The sequence below is a fragment of the Platichthys flesus genome, chromosome 17, assembly GCF_949316205.1.
Source record: "Platichthys flesus chromosome 17, fPlaFle2.1, whole genome shotgun sequence".
Taxonomy (NCBI): Eukaryota; Metazoa; Chordata; class Actinopteri; order Pleuronectiformes; family Pleuronectidae; genus Platichthys; species Platichthys flesus.
In genome coordinates this window covers 359731-386362 of record NC_084961.1, presented here as the reverse complement: position 1 = coordinate 386362, position 26632 = coordinate 359731, and the positions used below count along the sequence as shown (strand labels likewise).

At 48.7% G+C, this 26632-nt stretch overlaps 4 protein-coding genes across 6 annotated transcripts; 3 read left to right on the top strand and 1 right to left on the bottom strand.

The window, feature by feature from the left end:
- Positions 1–948: 948 nt before the first annotated feature.
- Positions 949–8072, bottom strand: hsf1 (heat shock transcription factor 1). Of its 2 annotated transcripts, none has more exons than XM_062409591.1 (15): positions 7684–8072; positions 6692–6800; positions 6189–6325; positions 5894–6021; positions 5326–5401; positions 5181–5242; positions 4889–4967; positions 4676–4794; positions 4407–4594; positions 4180–4312; positions 3759–3830; positions 2122–2227; positions 1965–2018; positions 1756–1804; positions 949–1672 (listed from the first exon to the last, which is right to left on the bottom strand). In XM_062409591.1, the coding sequence occupies exons 1-15, from the start codon at positions 7798–7800 to the stop codon at positions 1524–1526; spliced, it is 1578 nt and encodes a 525-aa protein (XP_062265575.1). In that variant the 5' UTR covers positions 7801–8072; the 3' UTR covers positions 949–1523. The 2 variants fall into 2 exon arrangements, with proteins under 2 accessions (XP_062265575.1, XP_062265576.1); XM_062409592.1 differs by having other exon boundaries at positions 4180–4309.
- A 38-nt stretch (positions 8073–8110) lies between these two features.
- On the top strand, positions 8111–14775 carry bop1 (BOP1 ribosomal biogenesis factor). 2 transcript variants are annotated; one of them, XM_062409579.1, is made up of 17 exons: positions 8111–8272; positions 8973–9134; positions 9223–9327; positions 9583–9737; positions 9819–9936; positions 10220–10321; positions 11962–12174; positions 12259–12420; positions 12529–12609; positions 12746–12815; positions 13011–13143; positions 13308–13491; positions 13568–13859; positions 13946–14030; positions 14175–14282; positions 14382–14582; positions 14626–14775. In XM_062409579.1, exons 1-16 carry the CDS (start codon positions 8150–8152, stop codon positions 14533–14535), a joined length of 2247 nt encoding a protein of 748 aa, XP_062265563.1. In that variant the 5' UTR covers positions 8111–8149; the 3' UTR covers positions 14536–14582; positions 14626–14775. The 2 variants fall into 2 exon arrangements, with proteins under 2 accessions (XP_062265563.1, XP_062265562.1); XM_062409578.1 differs by having other exon boundaries at positions 14382–14775.
- A 348-nt stretch (positions 14776–15123) lies between these two features.
- On the top strand, positions 15124–18346 carry ntaq1 (N-terminal glutamine amidase 1). Its single transcript, XM_062409610.1, has 6 exons — positions 15124–15257; positions 15721–15820; positions 15939–15989; positions 16084–16232; positions 17613–17737; positions 17829–18346. The coding sequence occupies exons 1-6, from the start codon at positions 15196–15198 to the stop codon at positions 17960–17962; spliced, it is 621 nt and encodes a 206-aa protein (XP_062265594.1). The 5' UTR covers positions 15124–15195; the 3' UTR covers positions 17963–18346.
- A 1243-nt stretch (positions 18347–19589) lies between these two features.
- On the top strand, positions 19590–26562 carry lrp12 (low density lipoprotein receptor-related protein 12). Its single transcript, XM_062409577.1, has 11 exons — positions 19590–20433; positions 21035–21091; positions 21181–21316; positions 21648–21850; positions 22038–22285; positions 22378–22527; positions 22633–22854; positions 23009–23275; positions 23391–23593; positions 23689–23821; positions 24038–26562. Exons 1-11 carry the CDS (start codon positions 20388–20390, stop codon positions 24959–24961), a joined length of 2589 nt encoding a protein of 862 aa, XP_062265561.1. The 5' UTR covers positions 19590–20387; the 3' UTR covers positions 24962–26562.
- Positions 26563–26632: the final 70 nt, after the last annotated feature.

Below are 26632 nucleotides of genomic sequence, written 5' to 3'. Positions count from 1 at the left end.
GCTTCAGAGAGCAGCTCACAAACCAATGGGTGACGTGATGTTGGTTGATGGTGGGTTAGACGTTATGAAACGGCAGCAGTACCTAGTGGAAACCTAAAGCAGGAGATCAAAACCTAAAGTATGAAAAGTACTGATTTATTTGAGTCACAACTGGAGCATTCATCGACATCTTAAATCTTAAAACAAAAGAGTAAAAGTCAACTCTGACTTTAATCTTTGTTTTTTCTGTCTCAGGTGCAGAAAATGTGGAACTGGAGGATACCTGCTGACTTCCACATGAAGCCGCGAGTTCGATTCCTGCGCTACAGATTCCAGTGTACCGACCAATCAGCATGGCCCAGGAAACGTGACTCCTCCCACTAGTTGTACACAGATAGTGTCTCATTGGTGTTTTTTTTTATATTTAAAATGTGGAGTATGTTTATAGACTCTATTTTGTTTTAGAATCTGAGCGGAAATAAAAAAACTTTTGGACGAATCTCGCCTGATGACAGGATGTGACATCTTCACTGTCAGGATTGTAACGTGGTTTTAAACTTTCACAATAAATGTTTTTAACTATTTTGAACATTAAACTGAGAATTTGTCTTCAATTCAAAATGAAGAATTTATTGTTCTTTATCAGTAATATTAAATATATTTAAGCAGCTTTCACAACAATCCTCTTCCATGAAGAAATTAAACAGCTAGATGATCAAGAATGTAACGTGATCAAACAAATATATTGACAATAGAGGCTTTTACATTGAAGGGCAGCTTCTTGATCACACAGCATCTGATAAAAGTCTGTGACCTGTGACCCTTCACCTCCACGTGAGATTCAAAGCAGTAAAGAGTCACGTGACCTCGTTGTTCTGCTTCGTCACTCAGGAAACATCGGCTCAGTTCTGATTCAGAGGAAAGTAGAATGTGAGCAGGTTCAGAGAGACACCGAGTGGTACGAGAGCAAACTCATAAACTGTTTAATGTGGATCAATCAACAACAACATGGCTGACATCTGGTCCATCAGATCCTGCAATCTGCTTCCATGGTAACAGAGGTGATTTAAGGGGGTGGGGGGTGGGGGGGTTCTCATACATAATAAACTTTTCCAAAAATATACAGATTCTTCTCATTGAATCTATATCTTATACATGAAAACAAAGACAAACTAAGTCTGACTTGAACATGCAGAACACGGAACAGCTGGATCCCATGATCCTTCCTCACCTGTCCATGTGACATCACCAACTGAGCTCAGAGCTGTTTCTGATTGGACGGGCAGGTACACACATGACCCTGGTTCGCTGAGAGCGTCAAACAAACATTTTAATAAAAGCAGCAAACAGCTAAAATAAAAAACAAAGCTAAAATCAGAGCCGAGGAGGAGGACGCAGGTCTATAGGAATAATAAAGATCAATAACAACTGCATTCTAAAAAGCTTCGAGCGGATTGAGGACTCCCTCATTGTCTCTTGCTGCAGTCAGTGCTGATTGTCCTGCTGCCATGGTTATGGATGAGTCCTCACGTGTCCTCACGATGTCAAAGGTTCGAGTCCAGGTGGGCGTGGCTCAGCAGCTCGTCAGGGGACGGGTCTGACGTGAGGAAACGCTCTGACTCCAGCTCCAGCAGGGACGGCAGGTCAGCTGACGCCATCAGAGGTGTGGCAGAGTACTGCACCAGCTGTTTCCCTGGACCAATCAGAACAGCAGAGTCACCCTGACAGTGTGTGTCAGTGTGTAAGTGTGTGTGCTTGTTTCTGTGTGTGTGGTACCTGTGTCGCTGCTTCCATCACTTCCTTTCGGAGCGTCTTCAGCCAGCAGCTGATAGGACAGAGACATCACAGTGAGACATCATGTGTGTACCTGTATACTTACCTGTATGAACCCATTTGTGTTAATATGATCAATAAAGTACTTACTTATTGATTTGATTTCTAAATGAGACAGGAAGTGAAGACACAAAAAAGTCTGTGGAACTCACGTTGTCCAAACAGTCCAGGTCAAAGTCTCCAGTGGAACAGGGTGAAGTGAGAAACTGAACATGGAAACACACGTCACTCAACACGCTCATAACACGTTCATATACTGTTAGCATGTTCATAACATGTTAATATCACGCCACTCTCTGTCAGACTGACCTCGATGATGGGCGAGGTGTCGAAGGTGAAGCTTTGTGTGTTGAGGATGTTCTGTAGGTTTTCTAGACTGTTCTCCATAGTGTCCACATGGTCCAACAGTTCAGACCTGAAACCGACAGACAGGAGAGACAGACAGACAGGAGAGAGAGACAGACAGGAGAGAGGGACAGACGGGAGAGAGAGACAGGAGAGACAGACAGACAGGAGGGAGAGACAGAAGACAGGAGAGACAGACAGGAGAGAGAGACACAGACAGGAGAGAGAGACAGGAGAGACAGACAGACAGGAGAGACAGTCAGACAGACAGACAGGAGAGAGAGACAGACAGACATGAGAGAGAGACAGGAGAGACAGACAGACAGGAGAGACAGTCAGACAGACAGACAGACAGGAGAGAGAGACAGACAGACATGAGAGAGACACAGACAGGAGAGACAGACAGGAGAGAGAGACACAGACAGGAGAGAGAGACAGGAGAGACAGACAGACAGGAGAGACAGTCAGACAGACAGACAGGAGAGAGAGACAGACAGACATGAGAGAGACAGGAGAGATAGACAGAAGACAGGAGAGACAGACAGACAGGAGAGAGAGACAGACAGGAGAGAGAGAGAGACAGGAGAGAGAGACAGACAGGAGAGACAGACAGACAGGAGAGACAGACACAGACAGGAGAGAGAGACAAACAGGAGAGAGAGACAGACAGGAGAGACGGACAGACAGGAGAGAGAGACAGGAGAGACAGACAGACAGGAGAGAGAGACAGAAGACAGGAGAGACAGACAGGAGAGAGAGACAGACAGGAGAGAGAGAGAGACAGGAGAGAGAGACAGACAGGAGAGACAGACAGACAGGAGAGACAGACACAGACAGGAGAGAGAGACAAACAGGAGAGAGAGACAGACAGGAGAGACGGACAGACAGGAGAGAGAGACAGGAGAGACAGACAGACAGGAGAGAGAGACAGAAGACAGGAGAGACAGACAGGAGAGAGAGACACAGACAGGAGAGAGAGACAGGAGAGAGAGACAGGAGAGACAGACAGACAGGAGAGACAGTCAGACAGACAGGAGAGAGAGACAGACAGACATGAGAGAGACAGGAGAGATAGACAGAAGACAGGAGAGACAGACAGACAGACAGACAGATAGGAGAGCGAGAGACAGACCGACATGAGAGAGACAGGAGAGATAGACAGAAGACAGGAGAGACAGACAGACAGGAGAGACAGACAGACATGAGAGAGACAGACAGACAGACAGACATGAGAGAGACAGACAGACAGACATGAGAGAGACAGACAGACAGGAGAGAGAGACAGACAGACAGGAGAGACAGACAGACAGACAGGAGAGAGACAGACAGGAGAGACAGACATGAGAGAGACAGACAGACAGGAGAGAGAGACGGACAGACAGACAGGAGAGAGAGACAGACAGACAGGAGAAAGAGACAGACAGACAGGAGAGAGAGACAGAGAGACAGACAGACAGGAGAGAGAGAGACAGACAGACAGGAGAGAGAGAGACAGACAGACAGGAGAGAGGGTGTAAGTAGGATTCACTCGAGTCTTCATGTGATGACATCACACTTCAACACAGATGGTTTTATTGTTGATAACAGATTCGATGACTCACTTGTCAGGTGTTGATGAGACGAAGCGCCACACGTCTGGAGAGAATCCACCTGCAGAGGAAGGGGGGAGGGGTCTGAAGGAAGCACAGGGGGGTTAGTGACACACCGGAACAGCCAGGGTACAAATACACAGTTCATTGATAAAGGTGATGAGGAGGTGACGAGGAGGTGATGTACCAGGGGAGATAATAACATGTAGAACCATTAGAAGGAGCACAGATTTGAAAAGGGGAGCAGACGAGGAGGTGGTAGCATGTAGAACCATAAGAAGGAGCACAGATTTGAAAAGGGGAGCAGACGAGGAGGTGGTAGCATGTAGAACCATAAGAAGGAGCACAGATTTGAAAAGGGGAGCAGACGAGGAGGTGGTAGCATGTAGAACCATAAGAAGGAGCACAGATTTGAAAAGGGGAGCAGACGTACCGGTCGATGCAGGCGAGCGTCTGACATTTCTGCTGAGCAGTGCCTGGACTGGAGTTGGAGGTGAGAATGGTGGGAGGTGATTGGCCGGTTGGTGATGGTGGGAGGGGCCCAGAGGAGCCCAGAACAATGGCTGCTGAAGAGAAATAGAATCTCACGTCAGAGACAAATACAGACTCAAGAACCGAACACACAGAACCTTTGAGAAGTGACTTCCTGTCGGCTGGTACCTGGCGAAGCGGTGGCGGTGGAGGTGTTGGCGGTCGGATGCATCTCATTGTCTTGAAGGATGGAATTGATGAAAGTGGTGGGGGAGAGGGGTGTGTCTACAGGTGAAGCCCCACCTTCCAGAACAGGACACACCTCCACCACCTCAGGACTTGCTGGCTCCTCTTTGATGTTAATGAATTGGTTCTCTCTGGAGACGGAGAACAGTAATAAGTGACTGCTGGACCAGTGAGTTACTGACAAGAAGAGCCTTGAGCCGATTGGTCCTTACCCTGCGTCCGTCCAGTCAGTGGCTGCATCCTCCAAGATGGGTTGGGCCACCTCTGTGACATCCGAGATGATTGGCCCAGAGGACACAGGGGAGTCAGCTGAGAACAGATTGGCTGTAGCCTGAAGAGGAAGCACAAGAGAAAAGATCCTTCATGAGAACCAACCACTGCTCATTGGCTAACGGAGGTGTGCAGGTGAGTGGGTGACATGTTACCTGCATGTGCTCCAATGAGAACTGTCGACTGTACTTAGGCATGGGGTGGGCGGAGCTGGAGTCATTCAGCATCAGAGGACTGCAGAGAGAGACTTCATTATATTCTCAACACTCACTGGACCTCGGTGAGTTTCTAGGGATTCTCCCCCCCCCCCCCACCCCCCACCCATACCACTTAATGCAACATCAGCACTAACTAAATTACACAGGTAAAAACACCTTAACCAGTTCAGAGCAAAGTTTGCAGAATTTGCAGGTTTCAGTGTATTAGTCGTATGAGTTGTAAACTTGCATCTTCCTCTTGACTCCCAGGATCCTGTTGGTTTGGATGAGAGACACCAGAAACTGGATCAACTGAGGAGAGAGAGAGTTCTCATTAGAGCCGCTACACCGTCTCCGAGTGGACGAAGGATCTGAGCGGACGGGAGGACAGATACCTTGTTGACGACTTTCTGTTGCTGAGTGTGTTTCTGTCTCAGACTGGCCACCTCCCTCCACAGAGCCTCGTTTTCACTTGAACACAGATACACATACTGTTTATGTACACACTCATTGAGCACTATATTAGGAACACCACACATGTGACGTTAGCTCGCGATCTAACGCTAGCTCCGGTGGTGATGATGGTGATGGTGGTCCACGGCCATGTAGCGAGACTATGACTTGAATTCTGGTCGTAATCCCACTGGACGCACTCTAGCGTATCGTTTCCGACATTGTTTTTTGGGACGGTAGACGCCAGATACCCAAATGAACGTGTAGAAGCACTACAAAAGTGGAATTTTGATAATATGTCCCCTTTAACTTTTGGACCCCACTACAAAATGACAAACTTACGATATACTCATCAGTGAGTGATTTCAGATCCAAAGGGTCTGAGGTTCTTATTGAAACCTTTGAATGCTGCCACGTGATTGGCTGATTGCATGAATAAGCATGTGTAATGTTGTTCCTAATAAAGTGCCCAGGGACTCCTGGACTGAGAGGTTCTGGTTCTCGTCTTACTGTTTCATGGCACCGATCCTAGAGTCGATGGTTTCCTGTTTTCCCTTCATCAGCTGGACGTCGGTCAGGATCTTATTCACTTCATCTGTGGAGACCTTCACTTCCTCCTGACGCACTGCCGAGGACACCTGACCAATCACAGCACAGAGAGACGGTTACCGTGGAGAAAGGGACAGACGCTTTACATGTTGTATTTGTTCAGGTTGGAATCTGCTGAGGTGTGTTGACAGGTGAACAGGTGTGACCAGGAGTGAACAAACAGGTGTGAACAGGAGTGACCCGGTGTGACACATACGTTGGTGACTTTGCGTTTGATGTTCTCCAGCAGGTGTTCTTGTCCTTTGATGAAGAACGGATGTTGGAACTCTGTGTCGTCTCTCTCTGGTTTCACTAAACCACTGTGCTCGATGTGCACCACTTTCCGGAAGCCATCTGTACCGAACCCATTCCCAAACAAAAACAAATTTAACGTCATATTACAAACAGGCTAAAGAGTTTCACTGTCAGAACGGTCAATGTTTCATATCCTCCACCAGCAGGCTAATGGTTTCACCCCATTTCTCCAATTGACCGCAGGAGGATGCAATAACTACTACAGACTGATTGATTGATTTCTCAGAGGATAATTCATGAATCTTGATGAAAACGATCAGACATATTGAGAGGAGTGGTATATACGGGTGAGGGACTGTTGGACCTTGGTGGAGGAATGAACTCTACTGAATGATGTTGTGGTTCCGACCGTTTGCTGAGCAGTGAAACTAAAAGCTGCACTAGCTGGAGAATCTTTATACTCACACATGTTCAGCTGTCTAATGAAGCTGGCCATGTTGTTGTGTTTGAAGAACTTGGGCAGAACTTCTTTTGAGAAGTGACCCTGATCAAAAACATGGAAGCTGGTTCCACTCTGAAACAGAACACAGAGAGACATCATTAAGAACATTGAACACATGAAGACCAGGATCAGAGTTTCAGACTCAGGTCAGTTTATAGCTGATAATGTGATGAATCATCTTATAAGTGATGTTTAATGAGGGGAACTGTGTGGGCGTGGCTCAGGGGGCACCTCCAGCTGGACCAGGGGGGTTAGCTGTTGGTTATGTGCCAAATAATTTATGATTTTTGATTATAGTATTAGTTTTTTAGTGGTGACTGGTTGATGTGTGGTTGTGTTGGAGACCCCCGAGGCAAAGGACTGACCAACAGACTGTAAATGTCACAAAGCAACAATCTGATCCAGAAGCAGCAGATACACACAGACAGCGTCAGACAGGACAGCTCCTTCTGACCGGAGCCATCCATCGATTCATCACTGAGTTCTGATACCATAACAGAGTGAGAAGGTTTGGCTGCTATCTCTTTGTCCCACCAGCTGCTTACCACGCACACAGTGATGGTTTTGGTAGAGGTTTCAGATCCAGACGACATTTTGTCTAACTTCTATCTACAGCTATCTGCTGACCCAGAAACCAGAGGCTTCCTGCCCCTCAGCCCCGGCTCTGGACGATCACATAAACAATCTGTTTATAAAGAATATTCTAAAAGTAAAACACTAAACACTGAAGAGTGAAAACAGGAGCTAGCTGTCTGTTACATGGTAATAACGGTACAGCGCCACTGTTGTTGTTATTATCAGTATTCTTGTTATTGTTGTTAACTCGGTCACATCAAAGCGTCAGAATCATCAGCTGTTTGTGTCTGTCTCATCTGTTGTTAGCATGTGAGTTTAGTTAGGGCTAGCGGCTAGCAGCTAACTGTCGGAGGGTAGCGGTTATCGTGGCTGTGAGTACCGGGCTCCAGCAGATGAGCGGGTCGGTGTCCGGGTCCTCCACCAGGGTCCACAGTTTGGTGAGGAAGGCCGGGACGTTCCCACCGGGCAGCACCGCTCCTCCTCCGGGAAGCTCCATGGAGAAAACAACCCAACGCACCCGGGACTATTAAAGACTGCAGTTAATCTGAGCTAGCGATGCTAACTGTTAGCATCCTGTGAGCAAACGCAGAACTCCAGAACAAGCAGCTGTGCCTCGGTGAGCCGCGGGGCTGTGCGGGTGGTGCGGGCTGTGCGGGGCTCTGCGGATCTGCTCGTAAAAGGTTCTTTTAACGGAAACTCCGAAGGCAAACACCAACAAATCCCATCAGACTAACAACTGCGTAACGAGAAGCCTGTCGCGGCCTGATGACGCTATGGAAAACGTAAAGATCACTCCTCCTTCTTCGACGCATGACCTTTGACCCTGTAGGCTCCCACGTGGGTGAATGGAGGGGAGAAGCAGCAACATGCGGAGCCACGAACAGAAAGAGGAGATGAAGAAAGAAGGGATGAAGAAGGTCCAAGAGAAAACGAAGAAGAGGAGTAAGGAAGAAGAGGAAGAGGAAGAGGTGAGACAGACAGACAGGAGGAGGTGACCCGAGGAGGTGCAGGGAGCTAGCTATTAGCATGCTAAACCAAAACACGTTGCTGTTCAACAGTCTCAGATAACGGTGAATAAAGCTGAAGAAGAAACCATATTGAGTCCAGATTCACTCCACAGCTGTTTATACTGCGACCCGCGAAGTAGATCGGATTCTAAACGGACTTCTGAATGGAAACCGCTCGTTAGCTCAGTTCTCACAACCAGGCTAACTTCAGCTAAAGCTAAATAACAGTGTACTGGGATCACAGGGTGTAATGACCTGATGACCCTCTGCTGGTCTCCGGTTCAGAGCCTTTGGGTCCGGGTCCGACTGGAGTTCAGTTCGACTGGGACCATGACGCCTTCTTAAAGCGATCTGTTGTTTCACTGGAACCCACCGTGCTGTGAGGAGCCGATGCTTATTAATCATTGTTCACTCATCTGACCTGAAGATTGACTCAATGACATCTATTAGTTTGAATCTGATGCTCAGCAGTTGCTCATATTCACGTTTCATCGATACTGTTATTGATACTGTGGTGAAGTCTTTTTACACAGACTTTTAAACTAAGTTTCAGAGACAAATAGAATAAAAATCATGTGATCTGTCAACTCTGTTAAAATCATCTAGATTTTGAATTGAGTCTGGTGTGGTGGTCAGTCATTGAACCCGGTGTCTTCATCAGATCTTCAACCTCAAAGACAAGCCTGCCCTCGAGGGGGAGGATGGGGATCTGTCCGACAGCGAGGACAGTGTTTACTCAGGACTGGAGGACTCTGGGAGTGACAGTGATGATGATGATGAAGAAGAAGATGAGTTGATCCTGGACTCAGAGCAGACTCAGCAGGTAGAGTTTAATCTAGACAGTTGATTGGCGGGTAGTCACTCACCTGTGTTCTCCTGTAGAACTTCACCTGTGTCCTGTTGTCCTGCAGACACCAGAGGGAAAGAAGAAGAAGAAGAAGAAGAAGAAGGAGGGAGGAGTGACAGAGGGAGAGAAGAAAGAAGATGAGTACGAACACGACTCTTCAGACGAGGAGGTGAGGCAAAACGACCAGCGTTCTTCTGGGTTCTGTTGGGTTCCACGGGATGTTCTCCTGAGTTTCTCTGGGTTATTTGAACTTTCTGTTTGTTGATGATCTTTAGGGACTCGGTTCTGTGGGTTCTAATCAGCTCTCTGACGTTCTCTTGGTTTCTGTGCTGTTGAATTCTCTGCAGGATTGTCTGATTTGGTTCTAAAGCCATCAGCAGTTCTTAATCATTCTACGTTCTCTGACGTTCTTGTTGTGTTGCAGGACATCAGGAACACTGTGGGGAACATTCCCATGGAGTGGTACAAAGACTTCCCTCACATTGGCTATGATCTGGACGGGAAGAAGATCCTCAAACCAATCAGGAACAAGGACGAGCTCGATGAATTCTTGGACAAAATGGAGAATCCAGACTACTGGTGAGCCTGCTAGAATGATACTAGCTCCTCCAATGGTTTAAAGAGAGAATGCTAACAATGCTAACGGCGATGTGTCTGCAGGAGAACGGTCCATGACAAACAGACAGGAAGTGACATCGTCCTGTCAGACGAGCAGGTGGCGCTGGTTAACCGTCTGCAGAAAGGACAGTTCGGAGACGTCAACTTCAACGAGTACCAGGTACGTTCAGGTTATCACGAGGCTCCACCCCCTCAGCCTGAACATGTGACTGCGTTGTCTGTCCAGTGCTGGACAGTTGGGACAGGTGTCCCAACATGTCCCAACATGAACCAGGTCCAGGTGTGTCCCAACTGGGACACACCTGCACCTGGGTCATGTTGTTTAAGAACAAAGCCTGAACTGTTTGATATTGGAGGATCAGGTTCAGTGAGGTTGACGTGGTACGTTGTTAAACTTGTAGAGCGTCCACTCACTGCTCTTCCTCGCTCTTCTTCCTCCTCAGCCCACGGTGGAGTTCTTCAGTAACGACGTGATGATTCATCCCGTCACCAACAGACCTGCTGACAAACGCAGCTTCATCCCCTCACTGATCGAGAAGGAGAAGGTAGGGTGTCACCATAACACCAGGCTCTCTCAGCTGTCTGTCTCCCTCTCACCCTCTCTCTCACCCTCTCTCTCACCCTCTCTCTCCCCTGTCTGTCTCCCCCTCTCTCACCTGTCTCTCTCCCCCTCTCTCACCTGTCTGCCTCCCTCTCTCTCACCTGTCTGCCTCCCCCTCTCTCACCTGTCTCTCTCCCCCTCTCTCACCTGTCTGCCTCCCTCTCTCTCACCTGTCTGCCTCCCCCTCTCTCACCTGTCTCTCTCCCCCTCTCTCACCTGTCTGTCTCCCTCTCTCTCACCTGTCTGCCTCCCTCTCTCTCACCTGTCTGCCTCCCCCTCTCTCACCTGTCTCTCTCCCCCTCTCTCACCCCCCTCTCTCCCCCTCTCTCACCCGTCTCTCTCCCCCTCTCTCACCTGTCTCTCTCCCCCTCTCTCACCTGTCTGCCTCCCTCTCTCTCACCTGTCTGCCTCCCCCTCTCTCACCTGTCTCTCTCCCCCTCTCTCACCTATCTGCCTCCCTCTCTCTCACCTATCTGCCTCCCTCTCTCTCACCTATCTGCCTCCCTCTCTCTCACCTATCTGCCTCCCTCTCTCTCACCTATCTGCCTCCCTCTCTCTCACCTGTCTCTCTCCCCCTCTCTCCCCCTCTCTCACCTGTCTGTCTCCCTCTCTCTCACCTGTCTCACTCCCCCTCTCTCACCCCCCCTCTCCCCCTCTCTCACCTGTCTCTCTCCCCCTCTCTCACCTGTCTCTCTCCCCCTCTCTCCCCTGTCTGTCTCCCCCTCTCTCACCCCCCTCTCTCCCCCTCTCTCACCTGTCTCTCTCCCCCTCTCTCACATGTCTCTCTCCCCCTCTCTCACCTGTCTGCCTCCCCCTCTCTCACCTGTCTCTCTCCCCCTCTCTCACCTATCTGCCTCCCTCTCTCTCACCTATCTGCCTCCCTCTCTCTCACCTGTCTCTCTCCCCCTCTCTCCCCCTCTCTCACCTGTCTGTCTCCCTCTCTCTCACCTGTCTCACTCCCCCTCTCTCACCTGTCTCTCTCCCCCTCTCTCACCTGTCTCTCTCCCCCTCTCTCACCTGTCTGCCTCCCTCTCTCTCACATCTGTCTCTCTCCCCCTCTCTCACCTATCTGTCTCCCTCTTTCTCACATCTGTCTCTCTTACCTATCTGCCTCCCTCTCTCTCACCTGTCTGCCTCCCTCTCTCTCACCTGTCTGCCTCCCTCTCTCTCACCTGTCTCTCTCCCCCTCTCTCACCTGTCTCTCTCCCTCTCTCTCACATCTGTCTCTCTTACCTATCTGCCTCCCTCTCTCTCACCTGTCTGCCTCCCCCTCTCTCACCTGTCTGCCTCCCCCTCTCTCACCTGTCTCTCTCCCCCTCTCTCACATCTGTCTCTCTCACCTGTCTGCCTCCCTCTCTCTCACCTGTCTGCCTCCCTCTCTCTCACCTGTCTCTCTCCCCCTCTCTCACCTGTCTGCCTCCCTCTCTCTCACCTGTCTCTCTCCCCCTCTCTCACATCTGTCTCTCTCACCTGTCTGCCTCCCTCCCTCTCACCTGTCTGCCTCCCTCTCTCTCACCTGTCTGCCTCCCTCTCTCTCACCTGTCTGCCTCCCTCTCTCTCACCTGTCTCTCTCATTGTCCCCAGGTATCTAAACTGGTCCATGCGATAAAGATGGGCTGGATCAAACCTCGACGGGTGCAGGACGACACTCGGGGTAATTTCTACGACCTCTGGGCGAGTGAGGACACGTCCATCCTGGCCAGACATAGGATGCACCTCCCCGCCCCCAAGATCCCACTACCTGGTCACCATGAGTCCTACAACCCCCCACCTGAGTACCTGTTCACCGAAGAGGAGGTATGTCACATGACGAGGACCTCACCTGTTTGACTCCCCCTGTTAGAGAACAGATAGAACATCTCTCTCTCTCTCTCTCTGCAGCTCGCTCTGTGGGAACAGCAGGATCCGTCAGACAGGAAGTGGCCATTTGTTCCGAAGAGGTTCTCGAGCCTCCGGCAGGTCCCAGCGTTTCCTCGTTTCCTCCACGAGAGGTTTGAGCGCTGCCTCGACCTTTACCTGTGTCCCCGACAGAGGAAGATGAGGGTAGCTAGCACCAGTTTCCCCGTGATAAACAGATAATGAGAAAAGCTCCTGCAGCCAATCAGAGCACAGTGTGTCTGTGGAGGTGATCATCGATCTGTGTGTTTTCAGGTGAACGTAAATCCAGAGGATTTGATCCCAAAACTTCCCAAACCCAAAGACCTGCAGCCGTTCCCTACCACGCAGTCTCTGGTACGTCCACGTGTTTGTGTTCTTACTGATCTGATGACACGTGTCCAGTGTCCCCTGAAGACGGTCACACACACTGCCAGCCAGCAGGCGACCACTGCCGTCATGTGATCTGTTGTACGTGTGTGTGTGTTTTCAGGTGTACCGGGGGCACAGCGGTCTGGTTCGCTCCATCAGTGTGTCTCCATCAGGACAGTGGCTTGCTTCAGGTAACTCACCAATCACACACTCCACCTGTATGACATCATGCTGCTGGTTGATTGGGGGAGTGGCCTCTGCTGTTAACGCTGTACACAGTTCAGTGTCTCACTGTCAATGTGTGCTGTGATGGCTGTTGGCCAGGGAAATGCACCATGGGAGTTGTAGTTACTTGCTCAGCTTGTGCTGGTTCTGTGTTCATCCAGGTTCTGATGATGCTTCTGTGAGATTCTGGGAGGTGTGTTCATCTCGCTGTCTGAAGACAATCCAGGTGGGTGGAGCTGTGAAGAGCATCACTTGGAACCCAAATCCTTCTGTCTGCCTGCTGGCGGTCGCAGTGTAAGTACCAGCCCACCCCACTGTGTGCGACCTGTTGTGTTCATCCCACTGTGTGCGACCTGTTGTGTTCGTCCCACTGTGTGCGACCTGTTGTGTTCGTCCCACTGTGTGCGACCTGTTGTGAGCAGCCCCTGAGTGATGACTTGTCTCTCTCTCTGTTGCAGGGACTCCGTGGTGTTGATCCTGTCTCCCTCTCTGGCAGACAAACAGGTTGTGTCATCATCAGAGCGACTCCTCTCAGGTCCGCAGGAGGCGGGGTCAACAGAGGAGGCTGGCACTGTCACCTGGAGTGACACTGAGGGGGAGGAGCTAAACCAGGGGATCCGCCTCAAAATCCAACATCCCAAAGTGAGAGAACACTGATTGATTTCAGAATCCTTATCGATACCTGAACTCCACTAACTGGTCACTGTTGATCCCTCAGGCTGTCCACCAGGTAGCTTGGCATGCTAAGGGCGACTACCTGGCGTCCGTGATGCCGGATCACTCGAGCCACCTGCAGGTGTTCATCCACCAGCTGAGCAAGAGACGCAGTCAGAACCCCTTCAGGAAGAACAAAGGCCTGGTTCAGTGTGTATCCTTCCACCCGGTTCGGCCCTACTTCTTTGTGGCCACGCAGCGCTCTGTTCGGATCTACAACTTGGTCAAACAGGAAATGACCAAAAAACTACAGGCAAACTCCAAGTGGATCTCCAGCATGGCCGTCCACCCTGGAGGTGACCACACCAGATCCACCTCGACACCACATTCACTACAAGTCCTCTGTGACTGTTAGAATCACTGTCTCCCTTTCTGTCCAAAGGTGATCATGTGATCTGTGGAAGTTACGACTGTAGACTGAGCTGGTTTGATCTCGACCTCTCCACCAAACCCTACAAGATGTTACGGTACAGTCATCTCCTGTCAATCAAACCCCCTCCCCTAGCTGAAATGATTATTTGGTCCTAAATGAATTGATCAGGTTTTGATTGTTCCTTCTGTGTGTTGTAATTTTGTTGGTATTGAACACATTTATCACTTCCTGTCTGCAGACACCATAAAAAGGCAGTGAGGGGTGTGGCCTATCACAGAACTTACCCGTTGTTTGCGTCAGCGTCTGATGATGGATCAGTGATCGTCTGTCACGGGACTGTTTACAAGTAAGACACACACTCGTATACACAAAACTGTGATACACAGATACACAGATAAATGCTAACACCCCCCCCCCCCCCCCGCCTCCCCCCTCCCCCCTCCAGTGACCTGCTGCAGAACCCGTTGATCGTCCCGGTGAAGGTCCTCAGGGGTCATGTGATCACTCACGACCTTGGTGTTCTGGATGTGACCTTCCACCCCACACAGCCCTGGGTCTTCTCCTCCGGTGCGGACGCGACCATCCGTCTATTTACCTAGCAACCGGCTCGACAACCCACCAGTAACCTGACCAGCAACCTAGCAACCTGCTCGACAACCCACCAGTAACCTGACCAGCAACCTAGCAACCTGCTCGACAACCAACCAGTAACCTCCCAGCAGCTCCCTGCCGAGGTTGCTTGGATACAAGCTGTTGTAGAAACTTTGTTTTTGACTGTTTTCACTTTTAACCTCAAAACTATTATTGTCTTTGTCATTAATTAAACCCAAACTTTCTGACCTGTTTGTTCTGTTGATTGATTTTGTTGTTTGTTGCATCATCAGCTGTGTGTTGTTTCTTCTGCTGACACAAACTGAACCACACGACAGTTACAGACAGTTAAACGTTTAAAAAAACAAACGGTTTACTTAAATAAAACTAAAGCTCCGTCCATCCATTAAATAGGTTAAGAGTTTTATTTTGAAGTGTCCATTTGACTAGAACAGGTTCAGTTAAAAAAGAACTGCACGAAAATACAATGAAAATATGAAATACATCACTTCAGATTTGCTAATGTTAATTTCCGGTCGAGAGTTGTTAGTTTTCATCAACACAGAAAATCACCACGTTTAAAAAAGAAGGTCTCACTGGACTTTTAATATGATAGGGCACAGTCTACAGGATGTGACGTGTTAAAACTACTTCCAGGAAGCCTCGACATGAAGCGTGAAGACGGAATCACACCGACCCGCGAAAACTGCGTCTACACCAGCTGCTACTGGTAAATACTGATCGACCAGTCTGATCACCAGTACACCAGTCTGATCAGCTGACTCGACCAGTCCGATCCGCCGACTGGAAACCTCAGTTCAATAGCTGTGTTTGTGTGTGTGTGTGTTGAGGCCAGAGGCTTCTTTCAAAATAAAATGCAGCTCTTTGAATTCTTGTTGGTTCCACATCAGACAGTAAACAATCAGAGATGTTTTATTTTATTTGTTAAATTCCGTTTCCCTTCATGAGCTTTCTGTCCAAAACTATTATTTCACGTTAATTCCTTTCAGCTCGACACACAGTTCATCCTGTTAATGGAGCGATGGCTCGTTAGAACCTGGTTCTCCAGCTGATTCTCACGCCTGATTGGCTGCCGAGTGTTGGTCCGAACATCATTGATTCGAGTTTGTTCTGACTGTTCTCAGGGTTCTGCTGGTGTCTGACTGGTTCTGTTGCATGTTCTTGTTTTAAAGTGAAGAAAATGTTTGGAAACTTTGTGAGTTTGTCAAGAAGGAGAGAACCGCACCTCTGGAACATCTGTCTGTGGTCTTCATCTCAAATGAGAACCGAATGGTGAGAACTCTACAGAACGTCCACATCTGTCAGGCTGGCTGACGTACATGTTGTGTTCTTGAGCAGCACCTGTCTGGTTCTAAAGCTGATGTCAGTAACGTTCTGTGTTCTCCGTCAGGTTCCTCTGTGGAAACAGAAGTCTGGACGTGGAGACCAGCCCGTGATCTGGGTCTGTGATTATAATGTGTTTTTGATGATGTCACAGACAAGGAACAGTAATTATGTCATGGTCATGTAACTGATGACATCACCGTGCCTTTCAGGACTACCATGTGATCCTGATGGTCAGAGGTCTTCAGTCGGACGCTGTAGTTTATGATCTGGACTCTGAGCTGTCGTTTCCCTGCAGCCTGAAACTGTACAGCGCCAAGGCCCTCCGGTCGGACCGCAGCATCAGACCCGAGTACCACAGGTAGCCTGAACGCACACCTGAACAACACACCCCAACAGAAACACACCTGAACAACACACCTCATCAGAAACACACCTGAACAACACACCTCAACAGAAACACACCTGAACAACACACCTCAACAGAAACACACCTGAACAACACACCTCAACAGAAACACACCTGAACAACACACCTCAACAGAAACACACCTGAACAACACACCTCAACAGAAACACATCTGAACAACACACCTCAACAGAAACACACCTTAATACCACAGGTAGGCTGAACGCACACCTGAACAACACACCTCATCAGAAACACATCTGAACAACACACCTCATCAGAAACACACCTGAACAACACACCTCATCAGAAACACACCTGAACAACACACCTCATCAGAAACACACCTGAACAACACACCTCATCAGAAACACACCTGAACAACACACCTCATCAGAAACACACCTCAACAGAAACACACCTCAACAGAAACACATCTGAACAACACACCTGAACAACACACCCCAACAGAAACACACCTGAACAACACACCTCATCAGAAACACACCTCAACAGAAACACACCCCAACAGAAACACACCTGAACAACACACCTCAACAGAAACACACCTGAACAACACATCTCAACAGAAACACACCTGAACAACACACCTCATCAGAAACACATCTGAACAACACACCTCAACAGAAACACACCTGAACAACACACCTCATCAGAAACACACCTGAACAACACACCTCATCAGAAACACACCTGAACAACACACCTCATCAGAAACACACCTGAACAACACACCTCATCAGAAACACACCTGAACAACACACCCCAACAGAAACACACCTGAACAACACACCTCATCAGAAACACACCTGAACAACACACCTCAACAGAAACACACCTCAACAGAAACACATCTGAACAACACACCTGAACAACACACCCCAACAGAAACACACCTGAACAACACACCTCATCAGAAACACACCTGAACAACACACCTCATCAGAAACACACCTGAACAACACACCCCAACAGAAACACACCTCATCAGAAACACATCTGAACAACACACCTGAACAACACACCCCAACAGAAACACACCTCATCAGAAACACATCTGAACAACACACCTGAACAACACACCTCAACAGAAACACACCTGAACAACACACCTCAACAGAAACACACCTGAACAACACACCTCAACAGAAACACACCTGAACAACACACCTCAACAGAAACACACCTGAACAACACACCTCAACAGAAACACACCTGAACAACACACCTCAACAGAAACACACCTGAACAACACACCTCAACAGAAACACACCTTAATACCACAGGTATCACACTCTTCTCTTCTAACAGGAAGTTGCGTGTCATACCTGCTGACAGCTTCCTGTTGAACTTTGCATCTGATCGATCTCACATGAAAGCGTCCGACGGGTCCTGGAAGATGCCCCCCCCACCATACCCCCCCATTCACACAGCAGGTCCCATGTCGCCTCCTGTCACTTCAGCATGCCATCACTATGTATACCATGTGACCTTGTGATGACATGCTGTGATGCGTTTCCTCCTCAGAGAGTCACATGAACCTGGATGACTTCATCAGCATGGACCCTGCGGTCGGCTGGGGGACGGTCCTCAGTCTGGATCACTTCCTGCGGGGCTACGCAGACAACTCTTCATCAGCATCATCGTCATCATCATCGTAGCTGTCGCTGCAGACCTTCATGTTTTGGGATTTGTAAGAGTCTGACAGGTGGACAAAAAACTTCTGCTGAGCATCATCATGAGCTTCAGCAGCAACAGCAGTGGATGCTCATGGGTCAGAAACATTCAAAACAACTCAGACTGGAGGTCAGAAGATAAACCAGTCTGATGGTGCTGTTCCCAGGACAGTTCAGACGTCAAAGGACAGACACAGCGACTCACCTGTCTGTACCTGCACACACCTGGTTCATCGTTTCCTGGTTTGAATCATAGACCAATAAAGTTTGATGGCATGAGGTCAAATCATATCAATCGCCCCCAGGCTGCTGAATGGTATTGGTCACTAATCTGAAAAAGTGGACATTAAATAAATGTTTTTAAAAATGCTTTGTGTCGTTTCAGGTCGTTCTTATCTCTCTGATGTTTGTTCAACTGATCAGTTCGGTTTGAATCAGTTATTTGATGATCTGAAATCAGGCGGAATCAACAGGGTCAACACGCCTCCACCCCACGATCACTTCTGCTCAGACTGTGAATGTCATCAGAATAAGATAGCAGCATTTCCATCAGATGTTAGTGTAGTGTTGACACCAGGGGCCTAACCACACCAACAACAGGAACATGAAATCTATAAGTCCTGAATTATAACCACCACATATGTGCAGGTTGACAGTGGGTGGCGTTTGACCTTCTCCCTGGGAACATTTGTTAATGCAGCGGGTGGAGGGGGGGGGGGGGGTAACCTCGCAGCAGATGGCGACTTTCACTGTGTGTGTGTGCCCCCCCACACACACACAGTGAAAAGGGGGGGCAGAGAAAAGGAAACAATGGAACAGCTGAAAGTCTGCTGACCCACACGACAGATGTGAAAACACATGTTCAGTTCTACCATCTTTCCAACCTCCCTCTAGTGTTAGACTGGAGTGTGAGTGATTTAAACTGTTAAATAAAGTTATCTTGTGTGTCTCCAGATCCTGGTGCTTTATACTTCATCTTTCTGTCCCACCTGGGAGACGGGTCCTCACATGTGTCTCTGAGGTTTCTATGTATTTTTTACTACTAAGGTTTTTAGTAGTTTGTCCTGACTGTTGTTGAGGGTGAAGGACAGAGGATGTCTCACCATGTTAAAGCCCTATGAGACGAATTGTGATTTTTGAATATGGGCTATACAAATACAATTTGATTGATTGATTGATTGACTATCAACAACATAAAGGAACAAACAGGATTGTCTTGTTTCTCTGAATCTCTGCTGCCCCATTTTCAAATAGAAGAAAACTATTAAAAACAAGAAATGTTCTGTTTATTCATAAAGCTAAATTCAGCTTAGTTGAAAAGTAAAATTAATTTGATTTATTATTTAAAGATGTTTTATTTAATAAGTAATATTTAATTGATTTATAACGTAAATATTTATTTATAAAGTAAATGTTAAGTTGATTGTAATATGTTTATTATAAAGTAGATTTGTTTATTGTAAAGTAAGTACATGTTTTCTAGAAAATATATATTTATTTAATCTGATTTAGCGGATTAAAGAGAGAAACAGAAGATAATCTGGTTGTTGATTGGTCGGTGGATATTACGTCACAGTCCCTAACTGTAGTTGTCCAGCTCGACACAAAGCTAACAGCTAACAGCTCAGAAGAACCAGGGGAAGCTAACAGCTAACAGCTCAGAAGAACCAGGGGAAGCTAACAGATAACCGCTCAGAAGAACCAGGGGAAGCTAACAGCTAACACAGGCAGTGAAAGTGTCGTCAGACGGACACTAACATCTCACGAGCTTGTCTCCGTTATCTCGGGTTAGCTCTGGTTAACCCGGGTGACTGTCGGACTGGTCCCCCGCTTAGCTGCGTTAATGTCCCAGCTAACCGTCCACTGTTATTCATGTTAGCCTCGTTAGCCGGATTCCAGCTGCTAGTTTGTGGTCAGTTGTTTTGTACAGAAGAAGCAGGCTAGCCAGATAGCTAGCCTCTCTTTCTTTAATCTAGCTAGCTGCTGGTTCAAGTCGTTAGCTGTAATAACAGGGTAATAACCGGGTTTTAATCATGTGTCGGATTGTTGTGACCATCGAGCCCGTTCCCGAAGCGACATGTTGTTAAAACAGTCCAGTACTTTTAGCTAGCAGAGCTAGCCTTAGCTGTTAGCCAGCAGGAATCCGATTTCTTTGTTTGCTTCGGCAGCTGATGGTTTATGATGTGAGCGCAGGTTAGCGCTGTTAGCTTAGTTAGCTGGTAGATGATAGACAGGACAGTCCGTTTGCTGGTTTAGGGTTGGTGTGTGTGTTAGCAGATGCACAGCTAACAGATTAACCAGTAAACACGGGTCTGAGATCAGCGGACACTGCAGAGCGGAGTGAGGCTGACATGCAGCTGTAGGTTCACCGGTCAGCACCGCTTCACACCCGGGAACCCGAGGAGGCAACATGGCCCTGGGGTCAGCGTGGGTCGTCTACCTGCTCATACTGTCAGGTGAGTCCACTGACTCAGGATCAGCTGGTACCAACATGGAGTGAATGCACCGCTGCTCGTTAATCTATTCAGGGGTCGTGCTGCGTTCAGGGGTCTGTTGGTGAAGCATCAAAGAAATAGTTTATGATTACACATGATGAATGTATGTGTTATTTTAATTAACGTGTAAAATCCTTTTAAACTGTTTATACTTTTGCATTTCCCTTTGTTTATATTTGTATGTTGACTCATTTATTACTGATTTCTCTTTGCTAATTTCCACGTCTTGTTATTCATCTGAACGTGTTTAGATGAACTGGTTTGTACCTGAACCTTCTGAGCTTGTTTGCACGTTGGTGGAAATATGTTGAGAAATCAGATTTATCCTAAATTCAGTCTTTTCTATTTGATAATTAAACAAATTGGTCAAATATTTAAATCAGATTTCAAGCTAGTTTTCTGTTGTTTAAAGTTGCCACATTAAGCAGTTTTCAGTTCTGTGATGATTGTTGGACCCGATGATGTTGTCATGCAGCTTCTGTGCTAGCTGGAAGAGATTAGGTGATGCTAGCTCTCTGTTGTTCTCATCCTGTTAACTATCTGTGCACTAATGCTTTCCCAGGATGCATTGCAGCCTCTCAGAGGAGCGACAACGTCTATGTATCTGGAATTTCAGACGGTGAGGTCACAGCCACAATAATGACGCATCAGCGATTCACAAAACCCTCAAACTCAACAGTTTGACTAACCAGATGTTTCTCGGTGCAGCCTGCAGCGACGTGGCGGAGCTCCTGCGGGCGTCCAGCGGCATCATCACCAGCCCCGGTTGGCCCTTCCAGTATCCAGCCAGACTGAACTGCAGCTGGAACATCAGAGCTCGGCCTGGAGACACCATCACCGTCAGGTAACCTTCATGCAGATCCTTTCCAAGGCACCAGTGAGTTTCACAGGACATCCTTCTTCATGTCTTCACACCAGTGTGTATAAATATTATAACATATTTTTTTAGCTGAAGATGTATCATAGAAGGAACAGAAATTATACAGCAGCTGATATCAGAGAAAAAAATATATTTTTTTACAATAACACCTTAAGACTAAATAGATTAAAAAGTACTCAACATGTTCCCAAATGTTTTCTTATGAATTTAAATTGTAAACTATCAGATCCAATCCCCAGCTTCAGATTCACCCTAACAACTTATTTGACTGGTTTCTATTTGTGTCCTCTGGTAGTTTCCAGGACTTTGACCTCCAGGGTTCCCACCACTGCTCGTCGGACTGGATGTCCATCAGCAGCTACAGGAGCCTGGACGGACTGAGGGTTTGTGGTTCCTCGCTGCCCCCCCCCTACATCTCGTCCCAGGACCACGTCTGGATCCACTTCCACTCTGATGACAGTCTGACAGGAAAAGGCTTCAGACTGTCCTACATCACTGGTGAGGACTCGGCACGTGCAGGTCAGGGATGTTTCCTGAGGCTGATTCACGGATTCCTTAGTGTAGTGTTGAACTGACAGCCTTTCTGACCTGGACTTTAAAGCCAGGTTCACAGCTCACGATTTCCTGCTGGTGAAGAATCCTCTGTTTTAGTAAGTCAATAATCAAAATGGCCTTGTTGTTCTAGGTAAACCAGAGGCGTCCAGCTGTGATGTGGACCAGTTCCACTGCTCTAACGGGAAGTGCATCCCAGACTGGTGGCGCTGTAACTCCATGGATGAGTGTGGTGACAACTCAGACGAGGAGCTGTGTGTGGACTCGCCCTTCTCCTTCCAGCCCTGCAGCCTCAACCAGTTCCCCTGCCTGTCCCGCTACACCCGCATCTACACCTGCCTGCCGCACAGTCTGCGCTGCGACGGCAGCATCGACTGCCAGGTACCAGCCGCTCCGTCACCCTGACCTGAAGCTGTGTGTTTCATTCAGCCCTCGACACAGTAGTTAGCGTGTCAGTTGTTTTCTTTCCCCAGGACCTCGGAGATGAGATCGATTGTGACGTTCCCACCTGTGGAGAATGGTTGAGGAACTTCTACGGCTCCTTCAGTTCTCCAAACTACCCTGACTTCTACCCTCCAGGGAGTAATTGCACCTGGCTGATCGACACAGGAGACCATAGGAAGGTAACATCTGACCTCTGACCTCATCGCAGTCGACCTGACAGGGGCTTGATTTCCACCAGCTCCTCCCCGGACTTATGTTGTTCTCCCTACGTTCTCCTCCTGCAGGTCATTCTGAGGTTCACAGACTTTAAGCTCGACGGAACAGGCTATGGAGACTATGTGAAAGTCTACGATGGTCTCGAGGAGAACCCTCGCCGTCTGCTCAGGGTGTTGACTGCCTTCGACTCCAGGGCGCCGGTGGCTGTGGTTTCATCTTCCGGTCAGCTACGAGTTCACTTCTACGCCGACAAGATTAACGCTGCCCGAGGGTTCAACGTCACCTACCAGGTGATCTTGATGGGACCTGGGTTCTGCAGCTGCAGATTCTGCTTCATCTTTTGTGGTTCTGACTCGATGCACAAGTTCATTTTTAAGGTGGATTGTGGGCGTCTGTGGGTTTTTCGTGGGTTCTGTTTAACCTGTCTTTCTGTGTTTTCTTAAGGTGGATGGCTTCTGCCTGCCCTGGGAGGTTCCCTGTGGGGGGAACTGGGGCTGTTACACGGAGCAGCAGCGCTGCGATGGCTACTGGCACTGTCCCAACGGTCGGGATGAGCTGAACTGTTCTTCGTGTCAAGAGGACGAGTTTCCCTGTTCCAGAAACGGAGCGTGTTACCCTCGATCAGACCGCTGCAACTACCAAAACCGCTGCCCCAATGGTTCTGATGAAAAGAACTGCTTTTTCTGCCAGCCGGGGAACTTCCACTGCAAGGTACTGAACAATTTGGGAAACGTAAACCCAAACAAAACCGAGATTAATTGTCTGTGCCAAGGTTTAGATAAAAATTGTATATTTTCACTATCAATTTAACCTTTGACCTCTGCAGAATAACCGCTGCGTGTTTGAGTCGTGGGTGTGCGACGCTCAGGACGACTGTGGAGATGGAAGTGACGAGGAGAGCTGTCCCGTCATCGTCCCCACCAGAGTCATCACGGCTGCTGTCATCGGCAGCCTCATCTGTGGCCTCCTCCTGGTCATCGCCCTCGGCTGCACCTGCAAACTCTACTCGCTGCGCATGTTCGAACGCAGGTGAGGGTGAGGCGACGCCTCGTAGACGCCACCTGTCTCCTGCTCTGGTTGGTAACTGCTTCTCAGTGATGGGGCTCTTTGATTGGTCATTTCAGGTCTTTTGAGACTCAGCTGTCCAGAGTTGAGGCAGAGCTGCTGAGGAGGGAAGCCCCGCCCTCTTATGGTCAGTTGATCGCCCAGGGACTGATCCCACCCGTGGAGGATTTCCCAGTGTGCTCTGGGAGTCAGGTAGACATTCTTTTTGTTGTCTCATTATGCTCGTAACCCCCCCCCCCCCCCCACCGGATCCCAGTGCAGATTCTGGTGCCGAGCAGAGCATCATCAGGACTGTTTGTGCTCCTCGTAGCTGAACTTCAGTTTCTCCTTCAGGATGAACGTGTCGTGCTCATGTTGTCGAGTTTCTTGTGTGTTACAGTGTAATGGTTTTGTGTTCTGTCTCCTCAGGCGTCTGTGCTTGAGAACCTCCGCCTGGCCGTGCGCTCTCAGCTCGGCTTCACCTCCCTCAGACTCCCGTCCTCCAGTCGCCACAGCAACCTGTGGCGCCGGCTCTTCACCTTCTCGCGGTCGCGGCGCTCCGGTTCTTTGGCTCTGGTCTCTGCTGACCTGGAGGACAGCGCAGGTACTGGTAGCACTGGGAGTTCTGGTTCAGATCTGCTGTCTCCGGACTCGGACGATACAGACACAGAGGGGGAGCGAGGGAGGGAGAGAGGTGTGGGTGCGGTGGGTGGGCCTGTGGCCCCCCTCCCTCAGAAGACCCCCCCTTCCACTGCTGTTGAGGCTGTGGTATCCGTGACGACGTCGGCGACGCCTATGACCCCTATACCGGGCAGCGAAAGGTGTCGTGACCGGCCCAGAGAGGCTCCGCCCCCTTCCAGTCCTGTCACAATGGCAACATCCAATCCAGATCCTGAATGTCACAGTGATACCTCAGAGATACAGGCCCCGCCCACCTCTGCCCTGCAGCGTCTGGCCCAGAACCTGCACCGTTTCGCTAGGAACCTGACGAGGACAAGTCAGAACCAACAGAACCAGACCTGGACCAATCACAGCCCCCTCCATCAGCTGGAGACAGGAAGACACGAGGCTGCTGAGCGACGAGGGAGCCGAGACGAGGACGAAGATGTGGAGCTTCTCATCCCTGTGTCCGACTCTGACTCCGCCTCCTCATCGTTGATCAGCGATGTCCATCAACCGCTGCTGGAACCACACCCCTCGTCCTCCACAGGCCACGCCCACCGTCCCCACAGAGGGCGGGATGGCCCCTGTGAACACTGTGGGATCGTCCACACGGCTCAGATCCCTGACGCCTGTCTGGAGGCAACAGGCAAGATGGAGAGCAGCGACGACGAGCTGCTGCTGCTCTGCTAACATGCTAACTGACACGTCCATACCACCAGTACTACCCTGACCCCTCATCTAAAGTTAGCTTACATGCTAACTGACATGACTACTGCTAATACAGCCCTGTCCTCACACCTACAGTTAGCTGGCATGCTACAGGTTTGTAGCTGACACAACTCGCTTAGACAGCAGCTAACATGCTAACACCTCAGACTGAGCCTTAGTCGAACCCCTTTAGCATGTGTTAGCATGTTAGTTGGACTAAAGGTGAGTGCTCAGCAGCCCTCCAGTGATATGAACCAATTAGTGAATGAAGGGAGTGATGTCATTATGGTAATGAACCCCCCCCCCCCCCCAATCCATATGTTCCCTGGTCCGTCCTTCAAAACACCCCCCCTCATCCCAGCAGCTGGACGTCCTCCTTGATATGGCTTCCTCAATAGACTTCCTGGTACGACTGTAAACTGAGTCCTGACAGAACAATCTGATGAGTCCGAGGAACCTCGTCTGCTCTGAGCTGTGATGAGGAGCACGGGTCATGTGACCAATGGAGGCAGCTGAATACTAGAGGGTTCCCTAAAGTTTGCTCGTCACAGAAATTCCAATCTCTGAGCGTTCAATCGTTTTGATCATGTAGAAACCTGCACTGTTATGTATCTTTACTATATATTTATATACACACCACTGCTTGTATATGAAATTATACAGCTCCCATTGAAGAGCAGCTCATCGTCTCAGAGACAACTTGGAACACGACACACTCAAACATCTGGATGTTGTTGTAAATCAGAGTCCTTCACCTTGAACATCTGGACCATCGTAGAACCCAGCGAGCCCTCGGGGCTCCCGGTACTTATTCCTCAATATTGTCATTTAACTTTGAACTTCCTGACGTGTGCTCGAACACGGATCAACCAGATCTCCACACACGATAGAAACCACGTCATGGATCGCAGACTGATCTGACGACCATCAGTGTTCAAACTAAGTGAAGGATTATCTTCGCTGCCTCCACTGGTCACGTGACCCTTGTCCCACCTGTCGTAGCGGTGTCCTGAAGACTGTTGTCTGATCGTCCTCATGTACGTGACTATGATTCAACACTGAGATCCGGTTCCTGATGTCTGATGTTCCACCTGTCCCCTGACCGGCTCTACAGGAAAGATGTCCAATCACACTGTTCATTCTAAAGTCTTAAAAGTTTTATTGATCCTGTGAAAAAAAGTTGTAGATGTGTCAAACCTACGATAACGGAATGAAAAAGTGTTTAAAGTTCTGGAGGTCAAACAACTGAAACATCATTATGCATCAGTGTTAACAATTAATTACATAACATAAGTCTGAATAAGAGACTGGAGGAGGAAGGGATCATGTGACTCCCTCCTCAGACTGAAGCCAAACGTCTATTTATGATCTTTGTTACAGTTTTTGGTACTCGGCTCTCAGCTGACCTTGTGTGACTGTGTATATTTATTATTAATAATATGACTGTGGTTATTGTGTTAAGTTGCTGTTGTGTAGCTGTTTTTTCTGACCTGCATGATTCAGGTGGTTTGGTGTTAGTTTTTCTTTGAGTCTGTAAAATTAAAAACTTTAACTGAACTAAAGGATTAAAGGTTCACATCAAGTCTGACGAGTCTTTATCTTCACATTCTGACACCATACTTCAAATATTATTATTGATGATAAAAGGTGTGT